At 41.4% G+C, this 18,415-nt stretch overlaps 1 protein-coding gene across 2 annotated transcripts; it reads right to left on the bottom strand.

Annotated features, from left to right (window-relative positions):
• Positions 1-22: 22 nt before the first annotated feature.
• Positions 23-13,730, bottom strand: sema4e (semaphorin 4e). Of its 2 annotated transcripts, none has more exons than XM_049597923.1 (15): positions 13,140-13,730; positions 8,567-8,864; positions 8,272-8,417; positions 7,241-7,303; positions 7,058-7,156; positions 6,847-6,946; positions 4,826-4,936; positions 4,573-4,724; positions 4,205-4,383; positions 3,911-4,067; positions 3,530-3,752; positions 1,691-1,806; positions 1,390-1,547; positions 1,254-1,306; positions 23-1,077 (listed from the first exon to the last, which is right to left on the bottom strand). In XM_049597923.1, exons 2-15 carry the CDS (start codon positions 8,658-8,660, stop codon positions 437-439), a joined length of 2,292 nt encoding a protein of 763 aa, XP_049453880.1. In that variant the 5' UTR covers positions 8,661-8,864; positions 13,140-13,730; the 3' UTR covers positions 23-436. The 2 variants fall into 2 exon arrangements, with proteins under 2 accessions (XP_049453880.1, XP_049453882.1); XM_049597925.1 differs by lacking the exon at positions 13,140-13,730 and adding an exon at positions 12,931-13,117.
• Positions 13,731-18,415: the final 4,685 nt, after the last annotated feature.

Here is an 18,415-nt window from a genome sequence, read left to right as displayed (position 1 = left end):
ATACAGAGGAGCAACACAAGGACCAGGTAGAAAAAAGATTTAATTCAATAAAACAAAGTCTTTGCAGCTAGTGGTTAGAAATGAAATGGCTCATTTTCTGTTATTGTACATTCCCTGTGAAAATCATACCAATCTTTACAAGACATTTTCATCTATAATGGGATTTACAACAATTAGTTTGAAGCTAAAACACTTAAATGTGAAAATAAAAAGTAAAGCAGAAATTCAAGTGTCTCTCGTACAAAAAACTTAAAGAATCTTTTGGTGTGTCTCTCGCAACAAAGTTCAACCACAAGATGGTTCATATTCCCATAAATTTCAGATTTCAACTCTATTAGTTCTGCCCCGAAACAAACAGTTTGGCGCATTCCCGTTTAATTCTCAAACTTAAGCGGCACTGGACGGGAATCTGGATACAGTAACGGGTTTGTCAATGTCAAATTTCTGACTCGTCATCAATAAACTGCAGAGATGGAAGACTAACTTTCGGGCCGTCCTCTTCGGCTGCACTGAAAGCTGCCTCCCCTCCAGTGTGGTTGTTATTACTGCCGTTGTTTGTTCCCGACACCAGGGGCTTGACCTCCACCTGTGTAGGCCCGGCAGTCGGACCCCCCTGCTCAGGGGTCTCTGGGGATTGCTCTCCATTCTTCTTCCCGCACTTCCAGGGCAGCGGCAAGTGGCCTTTGTAAAAGTTCCATGCCAAAAGGGCAACAAGGCCGACTAAAAGGAGCCCGACTATGGCGTGCAGTCCAGCCCCAGAGGAGCCAGCCGTCCGAGCCTCGGGAATAATCACATTCCCACCACGTCCTGTGGCCATGCTCACCTGGTACTCCGCCACAGTGGATGTGTACTCGACACCTTTGGAGGACTCCACAGACTGGCAGCGGTACAGACCGGCGTCGGAGTCTGTGGTGTTGAGGATATTCAGTTTGTCTCGTACAAGCTGAAGGCGAGCCGAAGGGGTCAGAGGTCGGCCATTCCATTCCCAACTGGTTTGTGCCAGATTGGAGGGTGGAGGGCAGGGGAGATACAGGCTTCCCCCAGGCCAGATGGTCCGATTCATCGGCTTCACAGGATCTGAAACAAATAAAATAAAGAGGTCCTTCACATAACAAGCAATATATTTTAATAACCCACAACTGACCTCAAATAAGGTATAGAAAATGGTGCAAACCCCTGCTAGATTCAAAATATAATTAGGAATACATGAATGACTGCTTCAATTCTTTATGGGATAGAGTGCACTGACTCACCAGCATCAGGGCAGAGGGAGGCGTCTCCGTCTTTCACACTTTGGATCAGCTTCCTAAAACAGGAGATGCAATTATTTTAGTTTGTTTAGAACCAATATAAACAGTGCTTTCTCTGCATGTTGGCTCAGCTGCCTACCTTTGTGAATCAGAAAGGAAAACACATTTCTTAGCAACTTCGTCCCAGCCGCAGTACGGGTCTCTGGACAGGACACAGTCCATACAGGACAAGGACCTCTCGCAGGTGGCCAGTGGGATCTGTGCTGCTCCGGAGTCTGAGCCTGCATACAGCTGACCCTGTACACAACAGATCCATCACACACACACACACACACACAGAGCAATGACACTAATGTAGTAGATGCTTTACTGTAATACACTATGAACATGATTTCAAAGTAATAAGCCGCTAGTTAGGTGGCGACAGAGTTTTAAATTACCGTGACATTAGAGAATTTCATAATCTTGATTGGCTCTGGGGTCTGGAAGAGTTTTACTTCCTCTATGATGAACATCTCTCCATTGTGGTTCATTGCCTTCACCATGGTGCCATCCTCTTTGAATATAAAAACATGGAAACATGCTATATTTACATGCTGACACATATGAGCTGGGCCCTGTTTCTGAGAGCAGGGAACAGAGCAGCTGAGAAGGGAAACTCTTCAAGTTTTTCAGTTCCACAACAGCTGATCAGAGATTATTTAATGAAGTCTGAGTATGTTCACCCAGAGTTGAGCTTGTGCTTGGTTGATTAAATAAATCATCATCAGTGGGGCTCTGATACTAAGTTCACCATAGCAACAGGTTAATAAAAGGCGGAGCCTCCATTTTAAACTAGTGGCCATAAAGATATTAATACATGTACGTACAGACAGTTCACAAGAGCCTGAGTTAGAGTGGGCAGAAGTGTCAGTGAGTCAACACAATAAAGTTTTATTCCGTGTTGTCCCATATGGGCCCGAACGACACAAAGTACGTCCAAATTCACACCTGTTCCTCTCTATGGATTCTTCTATGGACATTCAGCGGAAAACGGCACTTCAGGATGAAAGTTATGTGCTGGAAATGTATTGTACTTAAAAATAAAGTAAAATAAAGTGTGTTTTCTTGACCAACATGACATGTTTGCAAGTCGCTTAAAGTGTGTGTCCATTTAAAATGGGCCAGCAACCCACTTTTGACCCGCAACCCACCAGTTGGAAACCACAGATTTAGGTCATAGCCTACATTACATTTTAAATATATCTATTCATCTTAAATCTGATAGTGACAAAACAAGGGCCAGCCATTGAAGATAAAAAAACAAAAAACATATAGGTCAAAGACATAGAGACTGTAAGCTCACAGTGTGATCCAGTAATAATACGGTTGGTGATTTGCACATGAAGTGTCGAGGTTAGAATACAGTCGATTTTAAATGACATCTATCTGGATCTTTTGCACAGCAGCATTTAATGGCGTTATCTAAACTAATTCAACACATGTAAATTTAAAGATTGTCACTGAAATGTTAATAAAACATGTTCAGACTATGCAGCCTGCTCAAAAAAACTCACTTTCAAATTATATTCAACAGCTGCACCACGATCCTGCTCACTCAGAAATATTGACATATGTAATCTCTGATATTACAGGGATTATGTTCTATTAGTGCGAACAATCACATCATGAGTGATAGAGATAATTCATTGATCCAGCATAAAAAAAAGCTTCATGCTGATTTTTACAATTGGTTACACATTATGTGCAATAAACACTTCAGTGGAACTGCTCTGACACACCGACTCAGTGCTATATAAAAAATAAATAAGAAGAAGGAGATGCAGAGCTTTCATTTTGAGCTGAGGGTGACTTGATGCTGCGTCATAATCTAATGTGAAAGCAAAACAGCTGTTCAAAGAAATGACTGACAGCGCGTACAGCGGGAACTTTAGAGTGACTAACTCATGCCCAACCTGGATTCTGAGAAATGTTTTATTTCCTCAGAGAGGAAATGAAACAGCATGTCTGGCTCTATAAGAGGGGAGACAGAGAGAAACTCAGGGTTTGTTGAGGAAAACCTACCAGTAAGCAGGTTAGGATCACAGAGTTTATCTTATCTCTGTCTGGAACAGATAACCCAAAGTTTCCCTCATCTCAGAGTTAACTATCTAAAGAGTTTTTACTACCAGCTTCCTGAAACACAGGGCCCTGACACTAACCACTGATGCTGTAAAGTTTTCAGAAGAAGCAAAGTCAAATATACACAGGAAGTGTTGGTGCGTTGTGTTGATAAACACCTGTGCCTATGAACATCACGTAGTAGTTCTCTCCATCTGCTGCCTCCACTTGGTCGACTATGATGCGAGTGAATGTAGCTCCCCTTCGCACCAGTAGAGGCTTCTCTCCTATTGGCTGGATAACTTGGTCCATGAGGGGCCTATCTTTGATAAATTGAAGGGTCCGGTCTGGGAGGTCCAGAGTCTGATGTATGCCCGCTTTACGAGCGGCATTGTCTATACACTGGCGAGGGAAGAGGGGAAGGAAAGCGAGAGGAGAGAACAACAGAGTCAGAGTACAAAAGGAATCAGTTTCCTGCTGGGACACTTGTAAAAAAAAAGAGTTGCCTTTTGAGGTTTGGCCTTTGTTTCTAACACACGCTGAATAGTGGGCAGACTCACAGCTCCGGGCCGAGGGACGGGGACATCTCCACTATACATCACCCACTTAACAAAAGAGGTTTCTACGGGGACTGGGGTCTTGTACTTCCCTTCTGCAAACACTGTGCTGATGCTGGACACGCTGTACACACACACTGCAGACAGGTCTGATGTGTCCCTGGAACACACACACACACACACACACACACACACACACACACACACACACAGAAAATGTGAGCCAAGTGGTGTGCCAAAGACCATTAAACAGAAAGAGACCCAAACACACAAACACGTTTGTTTATTCAAACGTACGACTGTGGTGTGAAGATGGCGTAGAACAAACAATCCTTCCAGTGCTTCTTGGGGTCACACCAGCGGTAAGTGTCCTGGATAATGAATGGCAGCTGAGACTCCAGCACTGGACAGTCCATTCTGGCCTTCAGGAAGGATGTCCATTTCTTCTGCAAGGTCCTTTCACCTCCAAGATCCCCCTGAGAGCACAGAAATACCCCATAATGCCACACTGGCAAGTGGAAAAACATGAAGACAAACGGGATGCACAATCAAGCAGCGGAAAGGGCGGAATGAGCGCAACTGAGGAAGTGCTGTTTATATGTTATTGTCATTTTGGGAAATGGAGCTGCTACAAATAAGCACACGCATGGTAAACTCTTTTTCACCTTGCAGACGCGAGCCACACGGGAGACCACCAGTTTGTTGTAGCAGTCGCACTCCACAGCCGTCTCACTGAAGAACAGGTAGACCTTGTCATCATCTCCCATATTACTCAAATCACTCTCTGGCATCTGAGCCATGGAAACAAAGGTAGGCTCTGACAGAGAAAGAGGAGAAAAAAAACATCAAGGTGAAACAGAAGCCCTAGCACGAATGTAGCATCTTGTAAAAAACCCATTACATCCTACGACAGCTCACCATTAAGCCAGGAGCTCTTGAACTCAGTGCGTATGGACACAGGAGAGCTGCGCATCAGGATGGGTTCGGAGCCCAGGAAGTTCATTGAAGTGGCTGAATATAGGTTGTTATCTGGAAAGATGCAAATTTAAAAAAAAAAATAAGTGTCTGACAAAACATACTTCCTCTTGGCAGTAGGTGGCGCAATCACCATGACATCTAATGTGTGTGTAGTTGGCTTGGGGCACAGAACCTTATATAACACGTGAAGACTGGGGCAGATTGGACCATGTATGCTGGAGTTACAAACCGCTTCTTGTTTCATGGTGGAACACTTGTGTTTGAAACCTTGTCACGGTCACACGGATTGACGAAAAACCTAGCCTGTCATAACTTTTTATCATTAAGGTCTTTCAATGGGACAAACCAATTTCGAAGTCGATTGGATGAAAACTCTGGGAGAAGTTTGTAAAAGAACACCCCCCAGTAATGGCCAAAATTGCACAAAAGTGTCACATTAAATTCAAAATGGCTGACTTCCTGTTGGGTTTACAGCATGGTTCCAAGATGCTTTTTGTACATCTTGGAGTATCAGACATGCCTACCAAGTTTTATACCTACAGGTCAAACATACTGCGGGGGCTGCTTCGTCAAATTGCTATGGAGCGCTAAGGAGCCAAGTTGGCACATCAAAGCAAAAAAAAAAAAAATCATACCAGCCAACACAAGACTTCAAACGTGTGTGCCAAGTTTCTTGAGTTTTAAAGCATCCCTTGCCCCTTAAAAACAACATCCTGTTTTATGGCGAATAAGGCGTCGCCATGGTGACAACATTTGATGAAAACTCAATAGCTTCATTTCTGAGTATCATCAAGGTCGTAGGACTTTTTAATCAGCAAATTTGAAGAGGGTCTGATTAACCTGCTACAAGAGGGACATCAAAGAATGAAAATGTTTGCTGTATTAGCCACTCTTCTTTAAAGTCCTCCTCCAGACATGTTTCAACTTAACATCTATATTTTGTTGAAAATGGTTTTCCCACAAAATGGTAAAAAAAAAATCTGAAAGGGGGCTAGAAGCAGATCTGCTCTTTCTCGTTGTGGATGTATGAAGAGAAATGCGTACAGTGTTAAACACGGGGCCCTGTTCCTATTAAAGTTGCTCGGTGGTGCATGAAGTCAAAAAAGTTTGACCTTGGAGGTATAAAGTTACACAGATCTTTCATATTGTTGGGCCCATAGAGCAGGCGCGCTAGGGACTTCCACAAAGCCAAGCGGATAACTTCCAGTTTAGCACTCTGCTAACTTTCACTAACAGCAGCTCTTCTAGACTTTAGAAATGTTATTGCACTGAATAGATCACATCTCAATAGTTAAACGAGTCATTTCGCGGGGGCTGTGACAGGCAAAAAATGTATCTGATTTACAGATGTCTCTTTCACAATGTAAGTCTATGGGAAAAAGGTCTTTTTGGGCCCAGTGGCACCACATGACGGACCTGGAGGATGTAATTCCACTGTTTGGCCACTATAAAAATTGGCTTCAGAGCCAGGCGCATGTCCTGGGGGCTTGTTTTTCTGGATTTGGCCTCCGCCGTAACCACCCGCTGCTTGACCGGTGGAAAAGCAGCGCGCATCAGGGTGGCTTGCGTTGCGATAGAGGAAACATTGGAAAGATTCAGGCACACATTTGTGAGCCTCAGTCAAACTCAAATGAGGAGTCTACACACCAAAATCTGCAACTGGAAGACGTATCAGAATGCTAAGCGTATTTAGCATCTTTTATCTGTTTGTGTTGTGTGTTAGCATTTTAGCTTGTAGGCTAACTAGCAGCAGCGTGTTACATCCAAAAACTGCGCACTCTACCATGTTTGCTGCCAAAAATTTCACCAAGCTAATGCTAGACCTCTCTAGCGCCAAATTTGCACAGATACAATATAGTATAATCGAGGTTAGACATTTTAGGGGACATAAACATAAGAAGAACACATTTTTGAGTGGAGGGCGACTTTAATTACTTATTTATTATATAACTGTGACTCACCGTCCATGATGGAGGCATATCTCTGGAAAGGATCAAATGGACACTTCCCTTTGCCATCCTCAGCTTTCTTCTCAAGAGTCAGCTTTCCGTTTGCGTAGGACTGCACAGACAAACACAAAGGCACTACAGCTCATGACGTTTCAAACTCAATTTTTGAAGTACGGAATATGAATTGGGATAATCGAGGACTGAAGCTCTGAATTTGCCTCACCATGTAATCACACTCAGGATCAAAAGCATTGGTTCCACAGACATATATCCTGTTATCCTCCAACTGATGCAGGATCCTGATGTAGTTCTTGCAATCCACCTGAAAATGCATTTTACAAAAGCAATGATGACATCTGCTCAATGTGCATTACATTTTGAATAGCCAAAGCCAAAGGGGACTCACCTCAGGATCTTTTCCTTTGTTTTTACAGCTATTTTCTTGCTCTTGCGTCACTTCCCATTTAACCTAAAATAGTGAAATAACAAATGTAATTTTTTTTAATGTTTCTGCTGTCAAGGTTAAAGCCACAGTAAGTTACTTTTGTCATATTTGCTTGGTTTATGCAATCTACTTCTTGCTCTCCGTCATTGGTCTTCTGTTTACTTGTCTTTGCCATGTATGCTGTTTTTAGTAGTCATCACCATTAATTCCTGAATTGATTTCATTTCAATTTACAGGGTCCCGATTTGATTTGATTTCCAATTTGATTCGAAATCAATTCGATTAGGGATATACCAATTTTTGCTAGTATGTGAAAGAGATAGACAGAGAACTAATACTAAACATTTTACAAGGAATTGTTTTAAAAAAGAATAAATTCAGAACAGGAATAAAACTGAATATCTTATAACTAAATGTTGTTTCTAGAGCAGCGACAGTAAAACAGCATAGTCACAATGTAAGCTCAGTTTCTCACTGGAAACAAATCCAAAAAGTCAATTATATAAATCATATTCCTGACATCACAATACTGGGTGAACTTTAGAAAGAATAAAGAACACAGACATCAGTCAGTATTAGTCCTCCTGTCCTCTCTGCTCCTCCCTCTGACATAAACAGTTGTTGTTTCAGCTTGTTCGTAACACTTGCTAACAATCAGGTCATTCAAATGCAGAGCGATTTGAATCAGATGAATCAATTATTTTAACCCAGCCCTACTTCATAGAGTAAACACAGCAGTTGTTATGAAGATAGAGGTGAGTAAATTCCCTGTAACTGAAGTGGAAGTGTAACAGCTGAAATCAGCAGATAACTCCCAATAAAGCTGGTTGGTTTTAGTGTGCATTAAGTGTATCGCTCCGTTCAGGGCAGAGAGTCTGGCACGATACACAAGTTTACTCTTGAAGATTTCTTAGCCCTGGGCCAAGAAAGCTTTGATAAGACATTTATGACTAATGCTGACAGAATTGGCCTCAACAGCATTGTGTTCTTACTGAAGCAAGTTTCTTGGAGATGTCTTTGAGGTCAAGAGCGTACACTGCCTCCTTGGCACCCAGAAACAGCAGGTTCAGATCTTCTCTTAACAGCATGGTGGAGTAGTTGAACACTCCCTCCTCATGAAACAGACGAGCGTTGTCCCCTAGGGAGAGAACATGACTGATTAACTCATCAAACACCAGAGATTAAACTCCCTGTTTCCCAATAAGTCGCCCTGACTCAGACCACATGAGCCAACGTGAGTTGGCACACTGTGAGCCAAGGTTACACAAGACAGACAGCAACACTTACTATGGTAGGGCACAGATCTACGGGGCGAGCCTTCTTCCAGTGTCAAGGCCAGGGGCAGCAGCCAAAAGACACAGAGGGGCAGCAGCGGATGCATGGCTCTTTTGTTCAAACTAACAGGAATTTAAGCTTTATTGTTTCCTTAACAGTCAATCATAGAGCGGCGAAGACAGCCGGTGGCATCTATGACGTGAAAAGGTCTGTGCTGACTGAAGGGCACCGGCCCCTTTACTGGCCCCGCTCAGCAGGCTGTCCATGATGAGATGGATGGCACAGACCAAAGACACAAAGCCGAGGAGGGCTGAAAGAGACAAGGTTGTATGGATATCACAATCAATTCACGGGACGTGAGACCTGAGAGAAAATACGCTTAAAACACATACAGCAAAGCACATTACAAAACAAAACAAAACAAAAAAAAAAACAACTCCTCGAAAATGACATTTGAAGAGAAACATCTAAGAAGTGTTAAAAACAAAAGTGAGTGAAACAAAGCAAAAGAGTGGAGGAATACCCAGAAAGGGCAGAGTGAGCTAAAGTCAGCGCGGCAGTAATTCTGTCAGTGCCATAGTGATGTTAATGCAGGGCCGTGAAAGGCATTCAGCAGGGTGCAGGGATGTCAACTTCAGCTCTCCTGCAGCACCAAACACAAGCACACAATGAGAGATTCACAGAGAGAGCTGAAGGCTGGTGCAGATAAGAGACGAGCTCTTGCACCAAGCTTGTTGCAAAAGCTGTTGCACACAAACCAACAGGAAACATGTTGGTTTGTCTTGTTCAGTGTTTAGACATTGAATATATGTGAGTATGTGTGCCATGTTGCACTGCCATGTTTCTACACTACTCCAGAACTAACAAACCAAACTCTAGCTCTAGATGGGGCCATCTGCATTTTCACATTTCCAATTCAGCCACTGTAGTAAAATGCTCCACTGAGACAAGAGCATCGGAAAAAACGTATATTCATTTAACCTGAAACTTCTTTATTCAGTGTTTTACTGGTTTAAATCGCCAGGTCCCTTTGTTTTTGAGAGGAAGAGACCTATGCGGATAATTCTGCTCCAGGTAATAACCTCCTGAGCGTCTTGATTTTAAGTTGTCAGAGAAAAAAGGTGAGCACACATTAGCAGGTGCTAGGATAGCGGTCCGTCTCCGACATACCAAACAGCATCTGAGAAACACCGATTTCTAACAAAAAACTGCTTTATTGAGCATTTTTACTGGTTTTAATCACCAGATCCATTTGTTTTAGGGAGGAGGAGACCTCTGCAGATAATTTGGCTTCTGGTAAAACTCTCCTAAGCATCAGGATCACAACGTAGGTAAGCACACATTAGCAGGTGTACGCCTTTCTAACTGTGTGGCTACATATTTTGCCAAATAAACACCTGTCTCAATTAGAGGCCTGGTCTAGTTGCCAAGCAATAAATTTTTCTAATAGAAGTTCTTCAGATGTATAAAACTGTGTTGATGGCTACCTCAAATTATGTGTCCACTCCTCCATTACCCTGTATATTATTCATATTCCTTTAGTCTGTGAGGGTCCTCAGATCAAAAGAATCAAAAGGGTTTTTCATTAAATCAATCAAAGTTGTTTTAATAGGATTAAGCGTTGTTGTGTCAATATGCTGGGTGCCATAATCCTCTTGCTGATGCTCTGTCTGGTGGAGCTAGATCAATTTAAAGCCTTTGGAAACACAGCTTGAAATAGTAAAAATGCATATATTATATCAAAGTCGAGTGTCTCATTAATCATCCACAAAAGTCTGAGTGAAAATAACCATTAATAACTATTAGAAAACCTGGTTTAAAAACAGCTCATTTTGCTGTTTAGACCACTTGCCAGGACAGAGTGGGCGTGGCAGATAACGCTCTGATTGACATCTCAGCAATGGCTGCCACAAATTTAATCCAGCCGTACATGTTTGAGCCCTCTGATGATTCAGAGGACGAAGCAGAAGCTGAAAATGATTCCTTTCAGGTGGTCACTGAATGGTAAGTTTCAAAATGTTTTGTGATTCATATTAATGTTACTTCGTAGAATAGTTAGCATAACTTTTACATGCAATGTTACGGCCAGGCTCCACTGGCTGCAAACGTACAGCGTAGCGTTGCGGCGTATTCATTTGGGCTCCACTGACTGCGTACGGAAGCGACACGTAGAGAAGCCAGCGGGGTTGTTTACCGTTTGCTAGGGCTGCCACTAACGATTATTTTCATTGTCGACTAATCTGTCGATTATTTCTTCGATTAGTCGACTAATCATTTCATCGAAAAATGTGTTAAAATGTTGAAAAATGTCGGTCTGTCTCGCCCAAACCCCAAAGTTATGTCATCTAATGTCTTGTTTCCTACTCACGCCGAAGGGTTTTAGTTCACTGTCATGGGAGAGTGTGTAAAGCTGCCAATATTTCAACGTAAGAAGCTGCAATAAGAGTATTTTGGGGTACTTTTATAGTACTTTTCTATGAAAAATGACTCAAACCGATTAGTCGACTACTAAAATAGTCACCGATTATTTTAATAGTCGATTAGTCATCGATTAGTCGACTAATCGTGGCAGCCCTACAGTTTGCTGAGCTGAGAGGCTGCATGTAGGCTGCATGAAATGTTAAAGCATTTTCCACCTAAGTTATTACATATATTTGAGTTATCTACAAGTTTACTGTACTGTTTGTTATCTACTCGCTTTCAAATGTCCGCCACGGACACAGTGTCACGGATAAACAAAGAAGAGGCGCGTAAAATAGAGTTGTCACGCCGCTCCCGTTGCCGGTGGAGCCACTGTAATTGGTTAACAGGGGGGCGAGCTGCTACAGGACTCGCGCTGCAGACGTGCCCGGTTGAGCCCGGCCGTTAGCTGAGATGAATGACCACGGGAGGCTAGCGCTTTGCCTTTCTTCACTGAGATACGTTTTCATTGAAAACATAAATCTGCTCCGTTTTTCTGATAATGGCCTTTTTCATTCAAACACATCCAGTCTTAATAGATTAAATATGTCTTTACTCTGACACACACACCGACCGTCAAAGCGGGAGAGACTGCTTTGACGGCCGGCCGTCTCTCTCGATTTAACTGGAGCAGAAAGGTTTTGTTGCGCTGCCACTGGGGGGCGGGATGAGACAACTGACTGATGATTTATGATTGGTTTGGAATTTATTGCGTAATAAATCTCAGAGATAACCACGGCCAAATCAAGCCCAATTTCAAGAATGTACAAAAACTTAAAAGACAGATATTTCGAATTTGGATGGAAACAGATTTCTAATTGTTTTACATGTTTAATATTATGTACATAAGACCATAAATTACATAGTCAGAAGGCTATTGTGGATTTGGGTTTCCAGAGGCTTTAACGATTCATATTTGATATTATTATCTGAAGTCCAATTTTTAAACAAGTAATATTCATACTGGTTTTGAAAAAAAAACAACAACACTATTACCACTATTTGAGGTTCTGTGGTAGGCATATTTCTGCCTTTCTGCGTTCACACAGTTTTAGTCTTGAATCTATGTAACCTGTGGACTCTTGTAATATCTGGGTCGTGTTGATATTAAGAGGCTCAGACCGTGGATATCTTCGGAGGCAACCTCCGTTTATTCCTGATGGCAAGGGGCAAAACAAAATCGGCCGTCGAACGCAACCACACAAACTCCCGCCCCTCACAACAGCAAAAGGGCGGCCACGTTGCAAACTCAAACTCGACGAACTCAAGCCCCTACACAAATTAATCGACACAAAATTATGTTAGAACAAGATGAACTTAGCGTAACAGCACTAAAACACAGAAATTATCACAAGAGCAGAGGACCCCTGGTCCATTGATTTTAGAAAGAAGGAAACCTCTGCAGATAATTCAGCTCCAGGTAAAAACCTCCTGAACAATGAAGGAAATCCAAACCGGGAGATGTCTCACCTGGTTGCAATCTGCAATCCTCACCACTAGATGCCACTAAATCCCCCTAAACCTTACACACTGGACCTTTAAGCCTACCAACAGAGGTAACAATTAGTCTGAGCTTGCCTGTTGTTTAATCACAGCGAACAGCTGTTGTTTTCTGTGATTAATACAATCTGCACAGATGTGTAATTCAGGTGAGTGTTTCCCAACAGAGGTGCAGGTTTTGACTGATGAGCTGCGGCATGTCAGAGAATGCAGCTCTGAGAAGATGTTTCACATAGTTTGCCCTGGGGCCAAAGACAGCTTCACTCAACGCCCATCTGCACACACACACACACACACACACACACACACACACACACACACAGCACTTCGGCGTTCACATATGCGCCAAATGTCCCCTAACAAGAACAGGCCCGTCGGCAAGTGTGTAAAAGTTCGGCTTGAAGCGTTAAACTTACTTTTAATTGTTGAGTTAGCGCATTTAAAGTTGCCTTGTGCGTTGTTTTAGTTTATTTGTAACATAATTTGTTACTTAAAGTTAATTTAAGCAGCATTTAAAACAGATTTAAGCTTAAATTTCTGCGTTAAAGTCAATACAAACGTAACGGCAAAGTGCACGAGCTCCAGCAGTTAACCGTCAACACTCCTATCAAAGTTAATCACTTACCTGCGCAGTGACACGCCCAAGACTGCCGAGGCTCCCATTAGGAAAAAATAGTCCCAGCACCTGTTTACACGTAATTTCTAAACCCTTACCTCCTCATTAACTAACAGTGTGGTAGTTAAACTAAGTCATAGTGTGTGTAAACGGCTGGTAAGTGTCCCACACACGCGCTGCAGCTGCCCCAACGTACGCTGAGTGAGACACTTTCGAGCACTAGCTTGTAACTTCCTTTAAGACTGGAGAGGCAGCAGGTTCACTTCTCTAAAGTTCACACCGCAGAAAAAGCTCCTGTCTCACGGCCCAGCAGCCGGTCTGTCTCTGTCGGGTCCTCTCAAAGTCACAGCGGTCATCCGTTATTGTGGAGAGGCTCTGAGCAGCGCTCACATCCCGCGGTGAGGAGGGTCTGAATGGCTCCTGGCTGCTGCTGCTGCTGCTGCTGCTCCGGTTGGCTCCGTTCAAACTGAGGCGGCGGAAGGCGCTGATCTCAGGTCTGATTAAGGCTTCATTGTTCCCATGTGTTTTCACCCGTCAGTGGAGGGAACAGCTGACTCAAGATGGGCGAGGGTGGAGATACAAACAGATGCAGAGAGTTTCAGCACGTTGTTTTTTTTTTTTTAACTTGGGCAACATGTCCCAACAGGAGTGATGGAGTAACGTTACCTAGTGGTGTGTAGTGGGAGGTGTCTGAATGAATGAACGGAATGAACTGTTCTCATGTTGTCATTATATCTGTTATAATAATGTTGCACAATGCACAATACTACGTTATGAAATTTATAATAGAGTCATGACCTTAGAGATATTCCAAAGTAAAAGTCCCACATTTCTACCTTAAAAATCTGAAACCCATGTCATTTAAGGAAAAATAAATAAATAAATAAATAAATAAATAAATAACTTAAATGTGTAAAAGATATATAAACTTTGATGCAGTAAAGATGCTTGATTTTCAGGATGGGTGTGTGTGAATTTTCCTGAACTCAAATATTTAAATATTTTTTCTATATGTATGATAGATTTTTTATTATATATCTTTTAATTATGTATTTATTTTATATATTATTAGGGTCTACTAGGTATTCTTCTTCTTCCTTCTTCTTTTTTCTCCCATGGGTGAAAACTCACCAAACTTTGCACAAAGGTCCAGTCTCATGCCAGATATCCTCAGCTGTAAACTCAAGACAATAGTCCTGATGGTGGCGCTACAGCAAGCGTCTAAAGTTCAAAACTTTGAAAATTCATAACAAATCAACCATACGTACTACAACTTCACAACTTCCATCAAACTATAGCCCCAATACTGAAGAAACTTTTACACATTTAAACCTATTAAAAATTATGAAGTTCATCACTCTGTTTTTTTTTTTCAAAAACTATAAAACTTCTTAAACCTGTCTCCTCCCACATTTTTTGTTCACTTGACACCAAACTCGCTACAGAGCATCTTCAGACTGTCCTACAAGAACTACATTTCTCAGATTTTTGATTTATCAAAAATTGAGCCTACAGTGCATCAAAATGTTTGACTGTAAACGGTACTGTAAACATATACTTGCAAATTCTTGCTAAATAAATCTTCAATGTTCATGAAAAAAATGACAAAATTCTAGAGTCATGGTAGATGATGTGTGGCAAATTTCAGAATTTTATCTCAAAAACTGAATTTTTGACAGCATTTTGAATTTTTCTCTAATGTGAATAATTGGAGTCAATGTAAAAATGGCAATTTTGAACATCAGTTTTTCACTTATGGAGCAAATCAATCATTGTTACAAACAAATTACCAACATCTCCATGCTGTCTAGATGCAATATGTGTATTGTATAGATTTTTGTTTCGATAACTGAATTTTTTCAGTGGTTTGAAATCTGCTTTTCCATGCATGGACGGCTGCTAAATCTGCACGTCTGGCTTAGTCAATTTGTGAAGCTACACATGAATTGTGATGAGAACAGTTCATTCAGACACCTCCCACCACACACCACTAGGTAACGTTACTCCATCACTCCTGTTTAGACATGTTGCTCAAGTTAAAAAAAACAACAATAACAACAACAAAAACATGCTGAAATATATATTCACATATGTATATATTACATATATATGTATGTGTGTGTGTGTATGACATTGTGCTGTATGCCAAAAATGAGCGAGACATCGACTCGCTGATCCACCTCACCAGGATCTACAGCAATGACATCAGAACATTCTTCAGACTAGATTGAGTGTGGTCAGATGGTGTCCAAGAGAGGGAAAATAGTGTTTCTGTTATTGTGTTTGCCCACATCACAGCCTACTGTACAGAGCAGCCAAATATAACAGCAACATAAACTGCCTCATCAAAAATAACTTACAAATGAAATTTCCCTATACAGAAGCGCAACATGTCCAAACGGGAATGATGGAGTTATGTCACCTAGTGGTGTGTAGTGGGAGTTGTCTGTCTGAATGTACAGGATGAATTATTTTGATTTCGTCATCATATCTGTTATAATAAAGTTGCACCTGCACAGAAATGTGTATATTAATACTTTATGAAATTTAAAGTGGATTTGTGACTATTTAGAGGTTATATGTGATTGAAACAACACAACCTCCTGTAAAGTATGCAATCCAGATGTGTTTCTGTTACTTTTGTCAACATAACAATCTTACGGCACAGTGCAACCAAATACAATAACACCAAAAAACCACCTCATCAAAAATAACCAACAAATGAAATTGAATTTTTTTATTCCTCTCCTGAACTTTTCACAGACCACAATTGCATCTTGGGTCTAATTGGTGGACTTGAAATTTTTTACTGTTTATTTTATTTTATGCTATTTATATTTTCAGTTTTGAAAACAGAAATGAAGAAAAAAATGACAACATAAATAAATGAAAATTAAAAAAGAAAGGTTTGGTCCGGTATCAATTCAATGATTTCCCCTGTTTTAGAATTGAATGAACTGTATCACTGGAATGATCATAGAACGAACCGAGGAAAATTTTAAATATACACTTACATATCACTTTTACAAAGCCTTGCTGACACATTTTTTTCTTTGCTTCTACCTTTCTTTAGTAAAGACTATTAACAAGAGTTGTTTATGGGTTACCTTCAGTTTTGGGGAGTAACTAGTTACATGTAATTACACAAAAAATAAATAAACATGATTGTAATCAGTTACAGTTACTGAGAAAAATATGTACTTATATTATGGTTACTAATCAAAATGTTGGTGATTAAAAGGAGTTACAACCAAATATATTATTTTCCTCATAACGCCCTGACCTACAGTGGTTGAAACATGTTGGCTCTTTCAATGATTAGGCCACTATAATAAAGGCTTTTAATATTTCCTTCCTCATTAATATATACAGTACAGGCCAAAAGTTTGGACACACCTTCTCATTCAATGCATTTTCTTTATTTTCATGACTATTTACATTGTAGATTCTCACTGAAGGCATCAAAACTATGAATGAACACATGTGGAGTTATGTACTTAACAAAAAAAAAGGTGAAATAACTGAAAACATGTTTTATATTCTAGTTTCTTCAAAATAGCCACCCTTTGCTCTGATTACTGCTTTGCACACTCTTGGCATTCTCTCCATGAGCTTCAAGAGGTAGTCACCTGAAATGGTTTTCCAACAGTCTTGAAGGAGTTCCCAGAGGTGTTTAGCACTTGTTGGCCCCTTTGCCTTCACTCTGCGGTCCAGCTCACCCCAAACCATCTCGATTGGGTTCAGGTCCAGTGACTGTGTGGAGGCCAGGTCATCTGCCGCAGCACTCCATCACTCTCCTTCTTGGTCAAATAGCCCTTACACAGCCTGGAGGTGTGTTTGGGGTCATTGTCCTGTTGAAAAATAAATGATCGTCCAACTAAACGCAAACCGGATGGGATGGCATGTCGCTGCAGGATGCTGTGGTAGCCATGCTGGTTCAGTGTGCCTTCAATTTTGAATAAATCCCCAACAGTGTCACCAGCAAAACACCCCCACACCATCACACCTCCTCCTCCATGCTTCACAGTGGGAACCAGGCATGTGGAATCCATCCGTTCACCTTTTCTGCCTCACAAAGACACGGCAGTTGGAACCAAAGATCTCAAATTTGGACTCATCAGACCAAAGCACAGATTTCCACTGGTCTAATGTCCATTCCTTGTGTTTCTTGGCCCAAACAAATCTCTTCTGCTTGTTGCCTCTCCTTAGCAGTGGTTTCCTAGCAGCTATTTGACCATGAAGGCCTGATTCGCAGTCTCCTCTTAACAGTTGTTCTAGAGATGGGTCTGCTGCTAGAACTCTGTGTGGCATTCATCTGGTCTCTGATCTGAGCTGCTGTTAACTTGCGATTTCTGAGGCTGGTGACTCGGATGAACTTATCCTCAGAAGCAGAGGTGACTCTTGGTCTTCCTTTCCTGGTCGGTCCTCATGTGTGCCAGTTTCGTTGTAGCGCTTGATGGTTTTTGCGACTCCACTTGGGGACACATTTAAAGTTTTTGCAATTTTCCGGACTGACTGACCTTCATTTCTTAAAGTAATGATGGCCACTGGTTTTTCTTTAGTTAGCTGATTGGTTCTTGCCATAATATGAATTTTAACAGTCGTCCAATAGGGCTGTCGGCTGTGTATTAACCTGACTTCTGCACAACACAACTGATGGTCCCAACCCCATTGATAAAGCAAGAAATTCCACTAATTAACCCTGATAAGGCACACCTGTGAAGTGGAAACCATTTCAGGTGACTACCTCTTGAAGCTCATGGAGAGAATGCCAAGAGTGTGCAAAGCAGTAATCAGAGCAAAGGGTGGCTATTTTGAAGAAACTAGAATATAAAACATGTTTTCAGTTATTTCACCTTTTTTTGTTAAGTACATAACTCCACATGTGTTCATTCATAGTTTTGATGCCTTCAGTGAGAATCTACAATGTAAATAGTCATGAAAATAAAGAAAACGCATTGAATGAGAAGGTGTGTCCAAACTTTTGGCCTGTACTGTATATTCACATATGTATATATTACATATATATATGTGTGTGTGTATGACATTGTGCTGTATGCCAAAAATGAGCGAGACATCGACTCGCTGATCCACCTCACCAGGATCTACAGCAATGACATCAGAACATTCTTCAGACTAGATTGAGTGTGGTCAGATGGTGTCCAAGAGAGGGAAAATAGTGTTTCTGTTATTGTGTTTGCCCACATCACAGCCTACTGTACAGAGCAGCCAAATATAACAGCAACATAAACTGCCTCATCAAAAATAACTTACAAATGAAATTT

Source organism: Epinephelus fuscoguttatus, linkage group LG15 (genome assembly GCF_011397635.1).
Source record: "Epinephelus fuscoguttatus linkage group LG15, E.fuscoguttatus.final_Chr_v1".
Lineage (NCBI taxonomy): Eukaryota > Metazoa > Chordata > Actinopteri > Perciformes > Serranidae > Epinephelus > Epinephelus fuscoguttatus.
This window is presented reverse-complemented; position numbering and strand designations above follow the sequence as displayed.

Coding starts and splice junctions, on each gene's coding strand:
- sema4e (XM_049597923.1), bottom strand. CDS start 8,660: ATGCATCCGCTGCTGCCCCTCTGTGTCTTTTGGCTGCTGCCCCTGGCC. Junction 8,418..8,566: donor TAGATCTGTGCCCTACCATA/GTAAGTGTTGCT, acceptor TTCTCTCCCTAG/GGGACAACGCTCGTCTGTTT. Junction 4,068..4,204: donor GCCATCTTCACACCACAGTC/GTACGTTTGAAT, acceptor TGTGTGTTCCAG/GGACACATCAGACCTGTCTG.